The sequence below is a fragment of the Mus caroli genome, chromosome 2 (assembly GCF_900094665.2).
Source record: "Mus caroli chromosome 2, CAROLI_EIJ_v1.1, whole genome shotgun sequence".
NCBI lineage: Eukaryota > Metazoa > Chordata > Mammalia > Rodentia > Muridae > Mus > Mus caroli.
Window position 1 is genome coordinate 164,313,445 of NC_034571.1, and position 18,680 is coordinate 164,332,124.

An 18,680-nucleotide genomic window follows, 5' to 3' on the forward strand; every position below is an offset into this window, starting at 1 on the left:
TTTTTTTTGGTTTTTCGAGACAGGATTTTTCTGTGTAGCCCTGGCTGTCCTGGCACTCACTTTGTAGACCAGGCTGGCCTCGAACTCAGAAATTCGCCTGCCTCTGCCTCCCGAGTGCTGGGATTAAAGGCGTGCGCCACCACGCCCGGCTTGGATTTTTTTTGAGACAAGGTCTCCTTAGGTAGTCCTGGCTGTTCTGGAACTCACTATGTAGGTAGACCAGGCTGGCCTTGAACTCACCGAGTTCCTTCCTCTGCCTCCAAAAGGCTGGGATTAAAGGAATGCGAGACCACACCTAACCTTATGTTTGTGGTAGAGACAAGAGTTCCGTGGACCCCAGGTTGGCCTTGAGCATGCTATACGGTGGAGGATTACTTTGAACTCCTGATCCTCCTGCCTGCAGTTCCTCAGTGCTAGGACCACAGACATCATCACCGTCCTCGGGGTTCCAAGTGCTGGGAATGGAATCCAGGGCTGGCTAGGCAAGCACCCTACTGACTGAACTACATCCCCAGACAGGCTCTCACTTATTAGCTGTGGCTGGCCTTAAATCGAAGGCTAACCTCCTGCCTCAGACTGCTGATGTAAGCAACCACACATTTAGGGGTGTGTGTGGTGGGGGTGGAGGTGTTGAGGCAGGGACATATGTAGGTGTAGTTTAGGCCGGTTTTTCGGACCTACTGTGTGGCTGAGGATGACCTTTGACTTCTGATCCTGCCTCCACCACCTTACTGTTGGAATAAACAGCGGCGGCCACCACAAAGGCAGTGCTCAATCCTAAAACTTCTGGAATATTCTACAAACTGAGCTTTGGCGGGTCTGCGCTTTGAAACAGAGCCTCAAGTAGTCCCGACATAAACTTCTCAGAAGGCTGCGGGAAGAGCAGCACCAGTCCTGGGCACTCTACGAGGGAACTCCCGTTCATCCACAGACTCGTCAGGTCCACTTAGACTCCGATTCTCCACCCGAAGCAGTCCCCAATAAGCCGCAGTTCCCGCATCCACCCTCAGTTTGCAAATTACTCGGTTAGCTGATGGTCTGGATCCCCATTCCCACAAGAACCTAAAACCAAGCCGGGAAATCTTAAACGTCTGGGTCTTTCTTAAACAGAATGCAAACCCACTGAGACAGTCCACTACCCCGACGCCACACAACCTTCCCTATCCGTTTGCAGCATCCAGGCTCGCCCTCACCAGCCATGTCCCTTTCCAACTCACAGGCAGGAACCTGCTCCCGACCGAAGCCTCCAAGCGATCCCGGTAGCTCAGCCGTTACAATTCAAAGGTTCTCCTTTTAAAATAGGAGTCAAACCCTCTTCTCCAAGAGCTGATTGGCTAGAGCCGGAGCCACGCCGTTCTGTGATTGGCTCACCGTAAACGCGACTATGGGAAGCTCGTTCCCTGCCGTAGCTGGGCGCAGGCGCACTGAGCTGTCGGAGCCCGGAAGTGGTGCACCAACGGCCTGTCCGATCTGCGGCCGTTCTATCGCCCGCCGTGCTCCCCAGGATCAGGCGTTCGCCGGTCACACACAGACCTTTGGATCCAAGGCAGTCGCGGAGGTGATTAGCTCGGAGACGGTGAATGAGCGTCTCGAACGTGCCAGTGAGTAAGATGGCGAGAAGGGCAGACTTGCGAGGGAGCAGGGATGCTCGGCGCTCGGCTGCATGCCCTTTGCACGTGCGCAGTGGGTGTGCACTCCGAGCGATCGATCGGGCACGATTCGCGCCTCCATTTTTCTAGAAGAGAGCGAGAGACCGAGACCCTGATCTGCGGGTACGGGGTCAGGGGGGCGTAAGGAAGCGGGCTAGTGCGGTTGGCTAGGGTCTGTAGTGGATCACGTGAAGGACCGGGGCTAACGGAGAGGATGGCAGGAGGCCGCTCGCCCCAAGTCCGTGTCCTAGAGTTGGCCGGCCCGGCCTGCACCCCGGCTCTCAAAGGGCCTCGGTCCCGGTGGGTCCAAGCCTTCCGCCCTGAGCAGAAGTGGTCGCGCGGCTTCGCTTTGGGCCCCCTGCATTCCCGGGGTGTTAGCGTCCCCGGGGCGAGCTCCTCCTGTCTCGTGCCTCGGTGTCCCCTCCGGGAAGGATATAAGTTATCTGTGTCCCATTGGAAGTTAAGCGGGGAGTTAAGTAAAGGCTCAGCCTCCTTCTCCCACCCCCGTTTTCTTTAAATGTCGTGATACAACCCCAGATGTTTCCTGACAGGAGTGAAGAGATGATAGGTCAAATGGTTAAGTTCTGGGCTCTGGAGTGTGCAGGCTCCCCCTCAACTTTGCGGGGTAGGGGAGGGAGGGCTTAACTTGAACGGGTGCCCAAGATTCTTGGAACACATTTCACCCTCTGTTGTGTCCCAATATCTTACGCAGGGGTAGATTTGTATTCATTTCTTTCTTTAAAAAAAAAACTTATTTAGCTTTATTTTATGTGCATTGGTGTCTAGGTGGCAGGCCCCATGGAACTGGAGTTAGAGACAGTTGTAAGCTGCCATAGGAATTGAAACCAGGTCCTTTGGAAGAGCAGGCAGTGCTCTTAACCACTGAGCCATCTTTCCAGCCCCCATTTCTTTCTAATGAACACGAATATATTGAATAGCTTCGTTTAGTGATTGGATGCTAACTAGGTGCTTGGCACCACATCTGCCAGGAGGAACTGCATGGTGTTATTAAGGACTCTGGTCAGTACTATGCCCTGTGGCCTTGCTAGTCATTTTGTTTAAAACTGAGCCCGGGGTGTCTGTCAGCAAGCATTGTAACTCTTGGCTGTTTCTCCAGGCTACCTTCTTGCTTGATGTCTCCAGACTCCTATAGTCAAACATCTAACCACACACATACTTATCAAATTACCCACCCAGGTTGATTAAGAAACTATCATCTTCAGTTTTGTTTGGAGAGCTTAGATCTTAAAAGTATATGTGTTTGGATTTTTACATTTATTTGTTTTGATGGTAATCATTTTTTTGTTTGTGATAGGATCCCACTGGCTGGCCTGTGATAGGGATATATAGACAAGGCTGGTCTCAAAATCACAGGGATCCGCCTGCCTCTGCATCCCAAGTGCTGGGAATAAAGACATGGGGCATGTGCTTGACACATTTTTATTAAGCAGTTTAACTTAGAATCTTCCCAAAGCATTGAACTTAGCTTATATTTTCATTTTGTTATCCTTATTTGCTTTTTATGATGTATTTGTGTGTTCATGTACTACCTCATCAAGTTGTATAATTATAATAATGAGCTCGGTTGCCTGGAAACAAGTTTTAAAAATAAACACAACAGTCACTAGTAGATTTACATTCCAGCTGGTGTAAAGTGGTCCAGGCAGCCACTGAAACATAGCTATCTGCCGATTGCAGACTCCACTGTTGACAGAAGAATCGGAGGGATAGCTACAGGGAATAAAAGTTTATCAGCGAAGAGAAGATGGTCAGGGATCCTATTGTATCTATCAGTGACGATATTTGAATAGTTTCTTTATGCACTTTCTGTGCACCATTTTGATTAAACTCCGGTAACTTAGGTAACAGCTGAGGAACCTGAACAGAGAAAGCAAGGTCACCATCCTAAGATAAAACACCTACTGAAGCTGAGCTTGAAGTGTGTGTTATGCCTGGCCTAGGAGCCCTGTGCTTCCAGGGCCTGGGCCGTGCCTCTCCCTGCCTTTTACTCAGTGCCTGGTTTCCCTTGCAGCAGTCAGGGAAACTGTCATCCTCTTCTGCAAAATGTACAGAACCAAAGTGGGTTTGAAGGACCGGCAGCAGCTCTACAAGCTGATCATTAGCCAGCTGCTCTACGACGGTTACATTAGTATCGCCAATGGCCTCATCAACGAGATCAAGCCCCAGTCGGTGTGCGCCCCCTCGGAGCAGCTCCTGCATCTCATCAAGCTAGGTAAACCGTGGGTGTGGATTCCAGAGGGACGGTCTACAGACTGAGATCACTCCTGTGTACCTTCAATGTGGATGTATGCAGAATACAGTGGTGGTACTGAAAGAGTGGGTGGAGTCCGGGGACGAAGCTGCTTCTCATGTATTGTACCCATCTGCCGGGCACTCCCCTCAAGTCCCAGCTCAGGACTCACGGCCCTCTCACCCCTATAAAGATGATTACCCTGTCTCCTCCATGCTCCTCCGCTTGGTTCCCTTCTTAACAGACACTGTCGGAAGCTTGCTTTGTTCTTTGACTCAGTTCCACGCCGTCTTCACCTTCCTGTTCCATACTCACCCGGTAGACCAGAATTTCTGTTGATATCAGGATCGTGGGTTAGCTATTGATACCTGTTGAAATAAATAATTTATAAAGGGTCCTGGTGCTAGCAAGTTCCAGCTACCCACCCCAAAGATTTACACACACCCACAGCCTTTATATTTGACATGCCTTAAGCATCACTGCTGCTGGGCCACTTCCTAACCTTACTAAATTTTATATTCTGCCTTGGCTGCCCTGGACCCAGACGGCTGCCCAGCTGGGCTGCGCTCTCCCAGCTCCTTCACCCAGCCATGCCTCTCCGTCCTCCACTCGTCTCAGGCATGTCTCCTCCACCTTCTCTTCCTGGCATGGTGGATCTCCTCCCTCTTCTCTCAGTCAGGAATCCTAAAAGTCCCACCTTTGTCCTGCCCAGCCATTGGCTGCTGACATCTTAGTGTCTTAGTGTGGACAGTCATGTAAGGAGTTTTGGAGACACAAATCAACATTATAATGCACTCAGCATAGGCCACACCCACTCCAGATACCTGCCTTACCCCCTCCGCAGTGTTTGAAATCCCCCAGCTGCATCCAACATTACTCTGAACATTATGGGAACTTTGTTTTGTTTCAGGTTGCTTTCAGTCAATTTCCTGCTTTCAGCAAGTGATTGCCACACACGCAAACACACATACACATGCACATAGGGAGAGGTGTTTTAAGACTTTAATTCTAGATATCCTTAAAAGTGTATAATGTTGGGCTGGAGAGATGGCTCAGCTGTTAAGAGCATGACTGCTCTTCCAGAGGTCCTGAGTTCAAATCCCAGCAACCACCTGGTGGCTCACAAACATCTATAATGATATCTGATACTCTGTTCTGACACATAGGGTATATGCAGATAGAGCACACATATGCATAAAATAAATAAATGATCTTTTTTAAAAAAAATGTATGACGTTGAAGCAATATAATATTGAAGACTTGTTCTGATGGGTTATTTAAAATTTTTAAACAGCCAAGCAGGTTCGTAGTTATAGCTGAGGCCGCTTTGTTTTGTAAAGCAGGAGTTGAGGCCACAAGAGTTCTTGATGTGCTTCGAGTCCCTGTACCAATTACCGTTATTTTTATGTGATAACGTGAGGTTGTGTTTAATCCAGCCCTCTCTTGTTTGTTATGAGGGATGATTTTTATTATTTTGTGTGTGTTGTTTGCATGTATGTGCATATACCATATGAGTGCCTGATGCCCACAGAGGCTAGAAGAGGTCACCCAGTCACCTAGAACTAGTATGAGTGGTTGTTAGTCACCATGTGGATGGTGGCAACTGGACCCGAGGACAGCAAGCATTCTTTACCATTGAGCCATCTTCCCAGCCTCTTTGTTTTGTTTTGAAGACAAGGTTTCCCTGTGTAGCCCTGGCTGGCCTGGAACTTAAATTATGTAGACCAGGCTGGCCTTTGCTCTCTGCCTCCTGTGAGTGTTGGGATTAAAGGTGAGCACCGCCAGGCGTGGAGGCAGAGGCAAGCGAATTTCTGAGTTCGAGGCCAGCCTAGTCTACAAAGTGAGTTCCAGGACAGCCAAGGCTATACAGAGAAACCCTGTCTCGAAAAACCAAAAAAAAAAAAAAGGTGAGTGCCATCATGCCCAGCTATTTGTTTACCTGCTTGCTTGCTTGCTTGCTTGCAATAGGATTTCATGTCTCCCAGGCTACCATGAACTCAATGTGTATATTAAGTTGTGGAACTTAAACTCAAGATCCCCCTGCCTCAGACTCCTATGGGATTACAGGCTCTGTCATAAATAACAATAGCCCTAAAGGTTAGAGTTGAGGGCTGAAGGACTAGCTCAGTGAAAGCCTATTTGCCTGGCAGGTGTGAGGCCCTGGGTTGTCCTCAGCAGCACAAAATAAGCCAAGTGTTGTTTTCCATTCTGAACGGGAAAGATGGAATGATGGCCGCACTGCTGCTTTCGTTGCACTTTGTTGTCGGGTTAGAGCGAGTGAATGGCTGTGGAGGCAGAAATCCCCTTTCCCAGCCCACTCTGCCCATGGAGTGTGCCTCACATAGCATGGCATGGGCAGGGCTCATGATCCATCCGCTCCAGGATGGGTCTTTGCGTTTACAGATCTTCTCACGCTCTTCTCTTGATTCCTTTAGGGATGGAGAACGATGACACTGCGGTCCAGTATGCCATTGGTCGCTCTGACACGGTTGCCCCGGGCACAGGGATTGACCTGGAGTTTGATGCAGACGTTCAAACAATGTCACCAGAGGCTTCCGAGTATGAGACCTGTTATGTCACTTCCCACAAAGGCCCATGCCGCGTGGCCACCTACAGCAGAGACGGGCAGTTGATAGCCACAGGATCTGCTGATGCTTCCATAAAGATACTGGACACAGAAAGAATGTTGGCCAAAAGTGCCATGCCGATTGAGGTACCATTCCCGCTACCACTGCTCCAGACAGCGTGGCTGTGTTGTCACCAGCTCTGGTTTGCCCCGTGGGACTGTGGGCGTGGATCCCATGCCTCTATGCCTTGAGCATCTATCTCTCCTTTTCTTGTTGGTCCAGGTCATGATGAATGAGACTGCACAACAGAACATGGAGAACCACCCAGTGATTCGAACTCTTTACGACCACGTGGATGAAGTCACGTGTCTTGCTTTTCACCCAACAGAACAGATCCTGGCCTCAGGCTCAAGGGATTATACTCTAAAATTGTTTGATTATTCCAAACCATCTGCAAAAAGAGCTTTCAAATACATTCAGGTTAGACCTAACGGGGGCACTTGACTTTCTGATACAGTATTTCAAGTGGTCTCGGGGATCAGCCTACAAAGGATGTGCCCTACGTGGCACTTAGATAAGATGCCATTGAGGTTAGGGGTCACTGGCTGTCCTTTGCCCAAGCAAGACTGCAGATGAGCAGGGTATGGTGGATCACACAATAACCCCAACATTTGAGGTCTGTCACAAGTTCAAGGCTAACCTGCTGCATAGTCAACTCCTTGCCAGCTTGAGCCATAGAGGGAGACCCTATCTCAAAAGGGGGTTTAGGAATGGGTCACTTTTATGACACTGGGATCAAGCCTCAGGACTGGGGGGGGGGACACAAAACAATGGAGAGGGGCTGAGGGGAGACAAAAGAGGAAAGCTCTGCCTTCCTAAAAGTACCTATAAGCCACCGAAGTGCTCCATGCAGTCTAATCTAGGCTTAGAATGTTGTCAGCTTCTGAGACTTACTGATAAATTAGCTCACCGTTTCTGGCTGGCTGGTCCAACTCAGCTGTTCAGGCTCAGCTCTCCAAGTTCACTGATGCAACCTGGCTTCTCTCGATTCCTCCTGAGTTGCTCTGCTTGGCCTCATGCTAACTTTGGCAATGTGTTCTAATCTTCTGGGTCCTCATTCTCTGGCTTCACCTGTGTCTAGCTTCTTCCCTCTTCACCCTGTCTCTCTAAAACTCTCCCTGTAAAACTAACACACACTCTCTCTCTCTCTCTCTCTCTCTCTCTCTCTCTCTCTCTCTCTCTCTCACTGTCCCTCAAGTAGCTTCCCTTTCCTCTCTCTTCTCGTGAGAACTGGGTATGTCATCTCTGATTCATCATTTTGCCACTCAGACAGCACTTTCTAACATGAGTGGTTCCTTCTACAAAATAAATTTTCTGTCATTGTTTGAGATTAAAGGTGTGTACTAAGGGTTTGTTTTTATTCAGATTCCATCCCATGCTCATTTGCAAGTGCAGTTCCTGTCTGAGTTTAGGACTATGTGATCAGTAACTAGTTCTAGAAAGAACCAGTTTTCCGTGTCCCAGAAAGTGCTTTTGTCCCTTCTGTCCCCTGCAGCTCAGTCAAGTGCAGGTGACTGACCCTGTGCCTCTGTCCTCAGGAAGCCGAAATGTTGCGTTCCATCTCTTTCCACCCTTCTGGAGACTTCATCCTGGTGGGAACTCAGCATCCCACGCTTCGCCTGTATGACATCAACACCTTCCAGTGTTTTGTCTCCTGCAATCCCCAAGACCAGCACACCGATGCCATCTGCTCCGTTAACTATAATCCTAGTGCCAACATGTATGTCACTGGCAGCAAGGACGGCTGCATCAAGCTGTGGGATGGCGTCTCCAACCGCTGCATCACAACCTTTGAAAAGGCTCACGATGGGGCAGAAGTCTGTTCTGCCATTTTCTCCAAGAATTCCAAGTACATCCTCTCAAGTGGAAAAGACTCTGTAGCTAAACTCTGGGAAATATCCACAGGGCGGACACTGGTGAGGTACACAGGTGCGTGAGAGCGCTGCTGGCATTTCTTGGGGATCACAGTGCTAAGCAGGAATGAGGCACTGGAGGAAAGGGATTCAGAGAAGGCTTTGGCCCATCCCTAGGTCAGTGCAGATGGCCTCAGAAGAGATCCAGTGTCTGTATGTGAAGTAGACCTCAGACAAGAAGACAAGCTCAGTTCCCCTTTAGTTCCTGGTAGCTTTAGTTTGTAGGGAGTGGCTGTGCCCAGGCGCTTTTTATGGTGATTATGTTTGGATTTGCCCAGCGCAGTCGACAGATGAGGTCTGGGTACAGTGAGTGGTGGCTACTGCTGAGCTCAGATCTGTTCCCTAGCAGCTAAGAGTGGTGTTGGATAGAAAACCTCTGTGGTAGTTCCACTGCCTTCCTCTTGTGAGGTGTTTGCGGCTCGCATTAAATACAGATTCAGAGCTCGCAGGAGACCTGTATTGTAAGGAGCTGAGTTAGCCTCTGGAGAGGGACATGGAAGAGCTGGTGGCACCCAGGCCACTAGGGTGCAGCACAGTTCCTCTGTGTGGCACAAGCTAGTTACTGCTTAAAGGGCCACTCCTGTGACTTTATATGACGTCTTCGAACCAGGTGCTCCTGGCATGCAGAAGTGCTCAGAGTGAGTGAGGAAGCTTTCGGTTTACAGGTGACAGCCCTTGCTTTCCCGGGGACAGTGCACCCAGACAGCCATGTTCCCAAGTGCTACCAGGAGCTCAGGGTGCTTATTTTAGTAGGGCATTGGAGTTTTTGTTTTTGTTTTTCTTCAAAGGAATATATAGACACGTTCCTTATTCCCTAATTCCTAAGTCAGCTCCCTGACAGGGAGTAAGGCTTTCCCATCTGTTTTTGGTTTTGTTTTTTTGTTTTTTCGAGACAAGGTTTCTCTGTATAGCCCTGGCTGTCCTGGAACTCACTCTGTAGACCAGGCTGGCCTCAAACTCAGAAATCCACCTGCCTCTGCCTCCCAAGTGCTGGGATTAAAGGCATGCGCCACCACGCCCGGCTCCCATCTGGTTTTAAGATATCCTTAGAAAGCAGAGTGTTCTTGCAATGGCGACAGAAGGGAACTGAAGACGATGTTAGATGTGCTGAGTTCATGGTGCACAGGTCAGTGGTCTTAGTCGGTAAATGGGCTGTGGGGGGAAAAAGGTGAGCCAGAATTTATAAAGGGAAAAAGTCAAAATTTGCAGTATTTTGCAAGGGAATTGAAGGGGACAGTTGGTTATAAAATGAGCAGCCATAAACTCTGGAAAGAGAACTGGTGGTGCCTTTCTTGACTCATCAAACTGTCTATAACTCAAGGGACTGTGTTGTTTTATTGGTGAAAGTTTGAAAAAGTTAGCCCATTTTACTGATAAGTCATTTGGTAAATATACAGAAAGGTAATTGTCAGGTCAAACATTGAAATATATGGCTGGTGAGTCTGTCCGTGCACACAGAACGGCGGTGTCGGCATCACTGAGAGTCACTGGAACTTAGGAATATACTCACAGTTCACTGCAGAAGCCAGCGTCTACTACAGAGCATTGAGTGGCTCTGCCCTGCCCCCATCACTACACGCAGCCTTTCAGATAACCTCTCCTGGTAGCATCTCCTTAGTGCTGTGTGCTGAGACTCATTTGTCACTTGTTTTAATTCTCAGCACCAGAGAGAGTAGACACTAGAGAGTTGAGAAAGGGCAGGCTTATAGTAGGCCATCTATCCCGCTAACTATGAAGGATATGTCTTTCCTCCATAGCCGTGTTCTTCTTACAGATCTCATGCATACATGCTCTCAGTGAAAGTAGCGTGTGACTTCTGGTTTCTGGAACTGGAAGTGCGTGTGCAGTACGTGGGTATTTGGGAGGCCATCATGAAATGCCCTGGCTGTCTTAATCTTTTATGCATTGCTTTAAACATGAACCATCTATTCATAGTCATGAAATGATAACGTTTCCTTTTGAAAGGTGAGTGTTCATATGGTTTGTCCCAGTAAGTCTGAATGGTAGGAGATAAAGGTGTGTACAAAAGATTTTACACAACATTGCTCAGTGACTACAAGCTGTATGCCCAGCAGCAAAAGGATCATTAGGGAAGGCAGACAGAGCCTAGCACTGTGGGTTTGACCACTGTTGGAGAGAGGTGCTATGCCATAGACCACCTGCCAGTGGCCAGAGTGAACAAACAGGCCTTGGCTGGTGGGCCTGGGGGAGACAGTGTGGGCACAGTCTGAGGCGACCTCACATCATCGGGCTAACATGTTGGTTTGTGTGACAGGCGCAGGTCTGAGCGGACGGCAAGTGCACCGGACACAGGCGGTGTTCAACCACACTGAGGACTATATTTTGCTGCCGGACGAAAGGACCATCAGCCTGTGCTGCTGGGACTCCAGGACAGCTGAGCGCAGGAACCTGCTGTCCCTGGGCCACAACAACATCGTGCGCTGCATAGTGCACTCCCCCACCAACCCTGGCTTCATGACATGCAGCGATGACTTCCGAGCTCGGTTCTGGTACCGGAGGTCCACCACTGACTAAACTGGCCCCATCCTAGGGTTCTTGTCTCAGGACTCTGCCCTCCTCCCTGTGTCCTCACCGGCTGTGGAAGTGAGCAGCTTGCACCATCTGTGGCAGGGGTGTGGCCGCCTGGCTCCTGCCTCGGATCTGTGTGTGGGAGCTCCTTTTTTACCTTGACGTAGACGCGTGGTGGGAAAAGTTGTCCTATTACAGTGATTTCCATGTGGTCTCCACCAGCTCAGTGAGTGCAGGACTCGGCACAGCCTTCAGCTCTCATTCCTGGAGAAGGACAGCGTGTGGCCTCGGGGGCACACTTGTCACTTCCTGCGTTGTCCTGACCCCTCTGTATTTTCTTTCCAGATGCATTTTGACACGTGAGGAGGGCGATATCTCTGAGGACCCGGGTTCCATGTAGAACCATCTTGCAGGGAACCCAGTCCCACCCTGAGGTGACATTGTCCTGGTAATAAAGCTCAGATCTACAACCTCACGGTTCCTCCTTGTTCACGTGAAACGGAGGCTTTCTAGCCCCGCCCCCTCCTGTCCTCCACCCCTCAGTACCAACAGTGCAGTGCTTGCTGTTAGGAATGGTGAACAGCCTGCAAGCCCAGTAGAGCAGGAGGATCAGGAGCCTAAGGCCTTAGCTAAACAGCAAGTTTGAGGCCAGCCTGGGCTACATGAGCCCCTTTCTCAGGAAAAACAAACAAACAACCAAATAGGTGCCATAGCCCATACCTTAATCTCAACTCTTGGGAGCCAGAGGCAGGTGGATCTCTGTGAGATCCTAGCCTGGTCCAAATATGAGTTCTGGGGCAGCCAGAGCTATAGAGTGAAACCTTGTCTCAAAAAAGGAGGTAAGGATCGGATCCATTCAGTCGGAACCACAAGAGCCTGCCATCCCCTGCTGGGGGTGTCCCAGCCAGGCGCCCCGGGGCCCACGCTCCCTCCCGGAAACTTGCTGCAGCACTCCAGCTGATACCTTTTCCTCTCTGGAAGTGCTTGGGAAGCTGGCAGTGTTCTCTGTGTTAAGTCACATGCAGATGACCCAGCCCTGCATGACTCTCTTACTAACACAGTCTGCTTTCTGTCTCTCCTGGGGCCCTCAGGACCTGGGCAGAAGTATCTAGAAACAGTGTAAGGTCACCGACTAAGCAGTGACAGGCCCCAGGAAGTCACTCCTGAGTTGTGAGAACTTTGACATAAAAGATCTGCTCCCTCCTCCCCACTGGGGATCCCTGGGTTTGTGGTGGTTCCTAAAGAGCCGTTTCTGTCAGCAGGACGTAGTAACTGACACGTTGATCTTGCGTGTTCTGTCCAGTGTTTGACCCTGGCCACCTGGGGGTGCTACCCATAGGTTATAAGAAGGCTAGTGGACAGGGACAAGGACAACCAGTGCTGTCTAGGCAAGCTTTGTTCCTCTGGCGTCCCTGGTGCTTTCTGGCTGTGGCACAGCAGACTTGACACCTGTGTTGCCACCCGCACGCCCAGAGAGAGGTTCTGGGGTGCTGCGGTCACTTGGGAATTAAAATAATGCAGCCTCCTCCGGGCCTGCCTCGGTGCCAGTAGTTTGAGGGCTGACAGGTGCAGAATGAAGATGCTCTTCTGTTTCCAAAATAGTTCCTCCCCACCCCCAAGCCCTCCTTGTCCTCTTCCTTCTTCCTTTCAAAAACCACACTAGCGTTTGAGCTGTTGCTCATGTCCAGAATATCACATACTCATTCTCTTCACAGAACACCTCGCTAATTGTACCACATAACACTCTGGCATTTGAATGAGAAATTTATGTCTGGTCAGGATAACCTACCCCTTCTATGTTGTTTTTTTAAAGATGTGATTTCTAAAATAAATTTTTTTTATATAACAGTGACATAAAGGTAGTTTGTGTCTTTGGAGATTGCCATGAGCCTTCTTGACCTTGAACAGCGGTTCTTAAGCTGTGGCTGTGGGTGGCGTGGCTCACAGCTTGGCACATAGGCTAGAAATCCTAGGTGCGTTCAGATGGGCTCTTTACCCTTCTACTCTGAACAGAAAGGACCTGAGTATAGATCCCTTTCTTTGGATCAATTCAAGATTATTTTTGCTTTGCATCTTGGTTTTCTTTAGAAAAGCAACATGGGAGAGTCTGGTCTCAGCTCTAGCCCTGACTAGATAGGTAGTGAAGCTCACCGATTGTGTGTGCGTGGGTTGTGCGTCCCTTGGGTGCTCAGGGCTGCAGCTCCAGTCTCCAGCCAGCACTTGAGCAAGTGAAGTTGCTTTCCCAGTACGATGATATAAACAGTCCAGGGGTGAGGGGGCATTTGCTCTCAGGGAGACCTGTGAACCGTAAGCTAAACCCTTCCTGAGACCCTTGCAGTTAAAATGTGAGCAGAATTCATTTTTAAGCTCTAAATGGTGGCGCTAGCAAAAAAAGCAAGAGAATTCCGAAGAGAAACAAACACAGGATTAGCAGACCGTCAGCCAGCAGGGTTGTCATCTGGTGTCAGGTGACAGTTTCTGAGCAGAGCTAACACTGTGCCCAGTAGAGTAGGAACTTTGATCCAGACCCGAAAGAGAAAAGAGAGGAAAGAGTGAGGTGACATTGTTTTGGTTTCGAGAAAGTAAGATTGAGCTGAAGATGTGGCCCTCCAACTCCATCAAAAGAAATTTGCAGACGTCTCCAAGCTCTTGCCCTAGCTTAAGACTTTACAGGGAGAGCAGGATGGAGCCGTGGAGAAGGTCTCTAGGAGCCAGCCTGTGTCCGAGCTGTACCTCAAACATGTACGGGCTAACACTACCCAAAGTCATCTCCAATGGAGAAGCAGGCGAGTGCCTTACAGGAGCCAGCCCAGTTCTCTATGACAGCATATCTGAACCCAGTCCTCGGTCCTCCCAGGTTACAGGACACGGGAGGCCACAGGCCACCATGGTGCCAACCACTGAAAACAGACTTGCAGAGTTAGAACTGTCCGTGTAGAATGTATACATACATAGAGTATGTATGTACCAGTAGAGGCCAGAAGGCATTGCTTCTCCTGGAATGGTATATGTGGGCTTGTATGAGCCACCAGCCATTGATGATGGGAGCCAGACTGAGCCATCTCTCCAGCCCCTTATTTTTGGTTTGGTTTTAGTTTTTTGTTGGTGTATGTGATCATGTTCTTCCACCATGGGTTCTGTGTGTCTGTCTGTGTGTGTTCGTGTTCTTCCACTGTGGGTTTTGAAGATCAAATTTAGATTATCAGGCTTATGCCACAAATGCCCTTCCCTGCCAAGCCATTTTTCCCTCCCAGTCTCAGACTTGAAGCAATACAGTTCCAAAACTTTAAGGTCTTAATCTTCAGTATACAGTCTGTGTTCAGCCGTCTTTATAGTCGTGGTACTGAGTGCCCAGTTGAAATACTACCAAACTCAACAAACTTCACAGTTGGTGCAGAAACTGTTGACGCAAGCAGTGCACACAGGTAACTGGCCGTCTTAAACATGTGTTAGACGCTGTAGAGACAAAGCGAGCAAATGCACTAAGGCGAGGAAAGGATACTGAGTCCAAAGTGTCGCTGGCTTTGTGATTACGGGCGTGTGCTATGATTCTGAGACCACACTGGACTTGAGTACCAGCTTAGCCTAAGCAGCAGTAAGGACTTCAGTACAAGGTAGGTGTGGCAGGCAGTGTGCCTGTAATCCCAGCACTTGGGAAGTAGAGGCAAGACAGTCTAAAGGAAGGCATCCTGGTCATCCTCTGTTTTATAGCCAGTACAAGGCCTGCCTGGGCAAGATTTAATACAAGAAAACTCCAAGGTCTCCCCTGTGTGGTTCTCCTTCACTCTGGGTCAGCTTCAGGCCATCAGATAATTTGAAAGCGCCTAGCTTCCCAGAATAGCCTGTTGCGATATGTAGGCTAACGCTGAGCTTGCCTTAAGACGCAGGCAGGTTGCAGCAGAAGAGCTAATGGGACTTCTCAGACCTTCCATTCATAAAGTTGGACTGGATCAAACCTGCACTGAGCGGTCACATGTGTTTGCAGATAGCCTGGTAGGAGGTAACCCAACCATTGCTGGGCCACATCCCATTTGTTCAGTGTCCAGCAACTTGAGGTGGCTTTCAGTGTGGGGAAGGAACGCTGCCACCCTGAGTTGTGGTGTCTTTCTCAACATCAAATCCTACATAGTTATTTCACAATGACCTTCAAGTTTGTTGTTTTTGTTTTGGGGGACAGGGTTTTCATCTTCTGTCGAAGTTTTTACATGAGTGTGTATCAGAAGGACACAGACTTGTGTATGTATCCTCCCCCTTTCCTCCCCTCTGTTCTCTCTCTCTCTCTCTCTCTCTCTCTCTCTCTCTCTCTCTCTCTCTCTCTCTCTCTCTCTCTCCCTCCCTCTCTCGTGTGTGTGTGTGTGTGTGTGTGTGTGTGTGTGTGTGTGTGTGTGTGTAAATGATTTCCGATGTCTTTATAAAATCTAGGAGCTTAATCCCAGAACTCGGGAGGCAGAGGCAGGCGGATTTCTGAGTTCGAGGCCAGCCTGGTCTACAAAGTGAGTTCCAGGACAGCTAGGGCTATACAGAGAAACCCTGTCTCAGAAAACCAAAAAAAAAAAAATAAATAAATAAAATAAATAAAATAAAATCTAAGAGCCACAATGAGAGAAAATGCTCCTCTTTCTGAGGCTGTCTTCATAATTATCTATGAATCCATTTTCTTGCCAATAGCATAAATTTCTTCCTCATGATGACTGGGGGAAAAAGTCCCCCTGTGCACACTGCACAGTCCTCCTCTATTGCTGGATGGGTAGGTGGGTTCCATGAAGGAGTTACTGTGGACAGTGACACGCAAGCGCCTCTGTGACATGTTGACTTAGAGAAACTTTGGCCAGATACCCAGGAGTGTTCACTGGGTCATGAGGAAGACCCAGTTTTAGTTGTTTGAGAAGCCTCCCTACTGTCTCCTCAGTGGCAGGCCTGGGTCGTCTTCTCTCAGTGGTACGGAAGGGGTCCCTTTGTTCACATGCACATCAGCATTTGCTGTCATTTGCTTTGATGGCTGCCGTCTCATTGGGCTGAGATTGGATCTTGGTGTGCTTTGGATTCACATTTCTCTGATGGCACTGGACATTTCCATGTTCGTTGGCCACTTGTGTTTTGTCCTCTAAGAACTGTCTGTCCAGGAATCCACCAAAGAGGGAACTCTTGGTGACAGAAACGACACGGTGCTCTCCACAGTTTTTGGCTTCTGTGCGACTGCAGTAGGAAAGAGAGAGCCGAGCGGGCCCAGTCAGTCCACAAATAGAGAACACAAATTGGACATTTTTCTTTTATTCCTTATTTTTATTTTTACTTTTTGTAAGGGGTCTCACAAGGATTGAGGGGTAGACACAGAAGGACTGGGAAGTGAGTGTGATGGGGGTGCATGGTGTGAATTCCCAGAGAATCAAGAGGAATGTTGTTGGGGGCAGGGAGGGCAGTCTGTCCCGGTCTTTGATCTGGGTGGTTTGGCTGCTTGTTTTGTTGTTGAGTTCTATATATCAATTAGATACCAGTCCTGCCAGATGTTTAGCTAGCAGATATTTTTTTTCTCCAGTGTGTGTGTGTGTGTGTGTGTGTGTGTGTGTGTGTGTGTCCCTTGAGACTTGCCTGTCTTTGTCGCCTGAGTTCTGGCATATGTCACCACACCCATCTCTTGTCCCTTTCTGAGGGTCCCAACCCTCAACCTCTCCAGTGCTGGGATGAGACAGGTGCCACCATGCCCAGCCTCCTGGATTTTATTACAGGGAATCACAAGTGTATACTGAAGTCAACAGTGTAATAAAGCTATGGTTGCCAGGCTCTGGGAGAGGGAAGACAGCTATTGGGGATGGGGTTTCTCCAGGGAGATGAAGTTAGTTTAAGTTAAGGGTGATGGTTTTACATCTCTAAATATGCTTTTAAAATCATGGTTTTTTCATCGTAAGAGAGTAAATTTGGGGCCTGGAGAGATGGTTCCAGGGTTAGGAACACTGACTATTCTTCCAGAGGATCTGAGTTTGCTTCCCAGAACCCACATGGTTGTAACTGCAGTTCCAGAGGATCCTGCGCCCTCTTCTGGTGTTTTTGGGCACTGCACATACATGATGGACAGACCAAAAAAAAAAAAAAAAAAGTTCACACGCAAAATAATAAAAATAAAATCTTAAAAGTGAATTTTATGGTACTTGAGTTAAATCTACATAAAGAGAGATGAGTGGGTAGCTGGAATGGGTGGGTGGGTGGATGGAGACAGGGTCTCATTCTGTAGCCCAGACGAGCCTGAACTCACTCTCTTTCACGCTGACCTTACACCATGGCGATCCTGCTTCAGATTCCTGAAGCTGTGAACCACCATATCCGACTTGGTCTCTTTATTCATTAAAAAAAAAAAGTCTAAGGCTAGAGAGATGATGGCTCAGCAGTTGCCAAAGCTAACTATTCTTTCAGAGGACCCAGGTTGGTTCCTTAGAAGCCACCCACATGATGACTCATAACCAGCTGTAATTCAAGTCCCAAGGGACCTGACACCCTCGTCTTGACCTCCACGGTCACGAGGCTCACATGTGGTACACATACATACATGAAGACAAAGCACTCATCCATGTAAAATAAAATAAATAAAATAAAATAAAATGTAAGTGTAAACAGTCTCCAGGCAGGGCCGGTGAGGTGGCTCAGTGAATGAAGGCTCGTGTCACCAAGCCTGAGCACCTGAGAGAAACAGCTCCTGCATGTTGTCCTGTCACACACACACTATGGCATCTGTGGCAAGCTGTTGCACACCACACACACACACACACACACACACCACATCACACACACACACACACACCACATACACACACACCCCACATACACACACACACACACACATACACACACACCATGGTGCTGCAACAAAACACCATGACCAAAAAGCAATGTAAGGAGGAAAAGGTTTATTCAGCTTACACTTCCATATTACTGTTCATCACTAAAGGAAGTCAGGACAGGAACTCACACAGGGCAGGAACATGGGAGCAAGAGATAATACAGAGGCCATAGAGGAGTGCTGCTTACTGGAGTGTTCTTCATGGCTTGTTCAGCCTGCTTCCTTATAGAACCCAGGCCCACTAGCGCAAGGATGGCACCACCAACAATGGGATGGGCCCTCCTTCATCAGTAATCATCACTAATTAAGAAAATGCTTTGGGCTGGCAAGATGGCTCCGCGGGTAAGAGCACTGACTGCTCTTCTGAAGGTCCTGAGTTCAAATCCCAGCAGCCACATGGTGACTCACAACCACCTTTAATGAGATCTGACGCCCTCTTCTGGCGTGTCTGAAGACAGCTACAGTGTAGTTATGTATAATAATAAATAAATTTTGGGCCGGAGCGAGCAGAGGTTCTAAAAATAATTCAATTCCCAACGACCACATGAAAGCTCACAACCATCTGTGCAGCGACAGTTTACACATTAAAAAATAAATCTTTTTAAAAAATAAAGAAAATGCTTTATGGGTCTGGAGAAATGACTTAGTTGTTAAGAACACTAGATAATCTTTTCCAAAGGACCCAGGTTCAATTCCCAGCACCCACATGGCAGCTCACCACTGTCTGTAGCTTCAGTGCCAGGGGATGTGACACCCTCACACAGACAAGCAGACAGAACCCCATTCGAGACAGGGTTTCTCTGTGTAGCCCTGGCTGTCCTGGCACTCACTTTGTAGACCAGGCTGGCCTCGAACTCAGAAATCCGCCTGCCTCTGCCT

At 48.7% G+C, this 18,680-nt stretch overlaps 2 protein-coding genes across 9 annotated transcripts in view; one reads left to right on the top strand and one right to left on the bottom strand.

The window, feature by feature from the left end:
* Aurka (aurora kinase A) overlaps positions 1-1,419 on the bottom strand; it is a 14,606-nt gene extending 13,187 nt beyond the window's left edge. For 2 of the 5 annotated variants that reach the window (XM_021155795.1, XM_021155796.1), the window contains exon 1: positions 1,156-1,211. In XM_021155795.1, the coding sequence (XP_021011454.1) occupies positions 1,156-1,177 (22 nt within the window). In that variant the 5' untranslated portion in view covers positions 1,178-1,211. Of the gene's footprint in view, positions 1-1,155; positions 1,316-1,371 lie in introns of those variants that run through there. The other 3 variants (XM_021155798.1, XM_021155799.2, XM_021155797.2) reach the window with 3 other exon arrangements.
* A 27-nt stretch (positions 1,420-1,446) lies between these two features.
* Positions 1,447-11,444, top strand: Cstf1 (cleavage stimulation factor subunit 1). Of its 4 annotated transcripts, none has more exons than XM_021155794.2 (6): positions 1,447-1,601; positions 3,682-3,882; positions 6,336-6,613; positions 6,750-6,947; positions 8,066-8,456; positions 10,716-11,439. In XM_021155794.2, exons 2-6 carry the CDS (start codon positions 3,714-3,716, stop codon positions 10,973-10,975), a joined length of 1,296 nt encoding a protein of 431 aa, XP_021011453.1. In that variant the 5' UTR covers positions 1,447-1,601; positions 3,682-3,713; the 3' UTR covers positions 10,976-11,439. The 4 variants fall into 4 exon arrangements, with proteins under 4 accessions (XP_021011453.1, XP_021011451.1, XP_021011450.1 ...); XM_021155792.2 differs by having other exon boundaries at positions 1,455-1,601; positions 3,685-3,882; XM_021155791.2 differs by lacking the exon at positions 1,447-1,601 and adding an exon at positions 1,680-1,772 and having other exon boundaries at positions 10,716-11,444.
* The last annotated feature ends 7,236 nt before the right edge of the window (positions 11,445-18,680 follow it).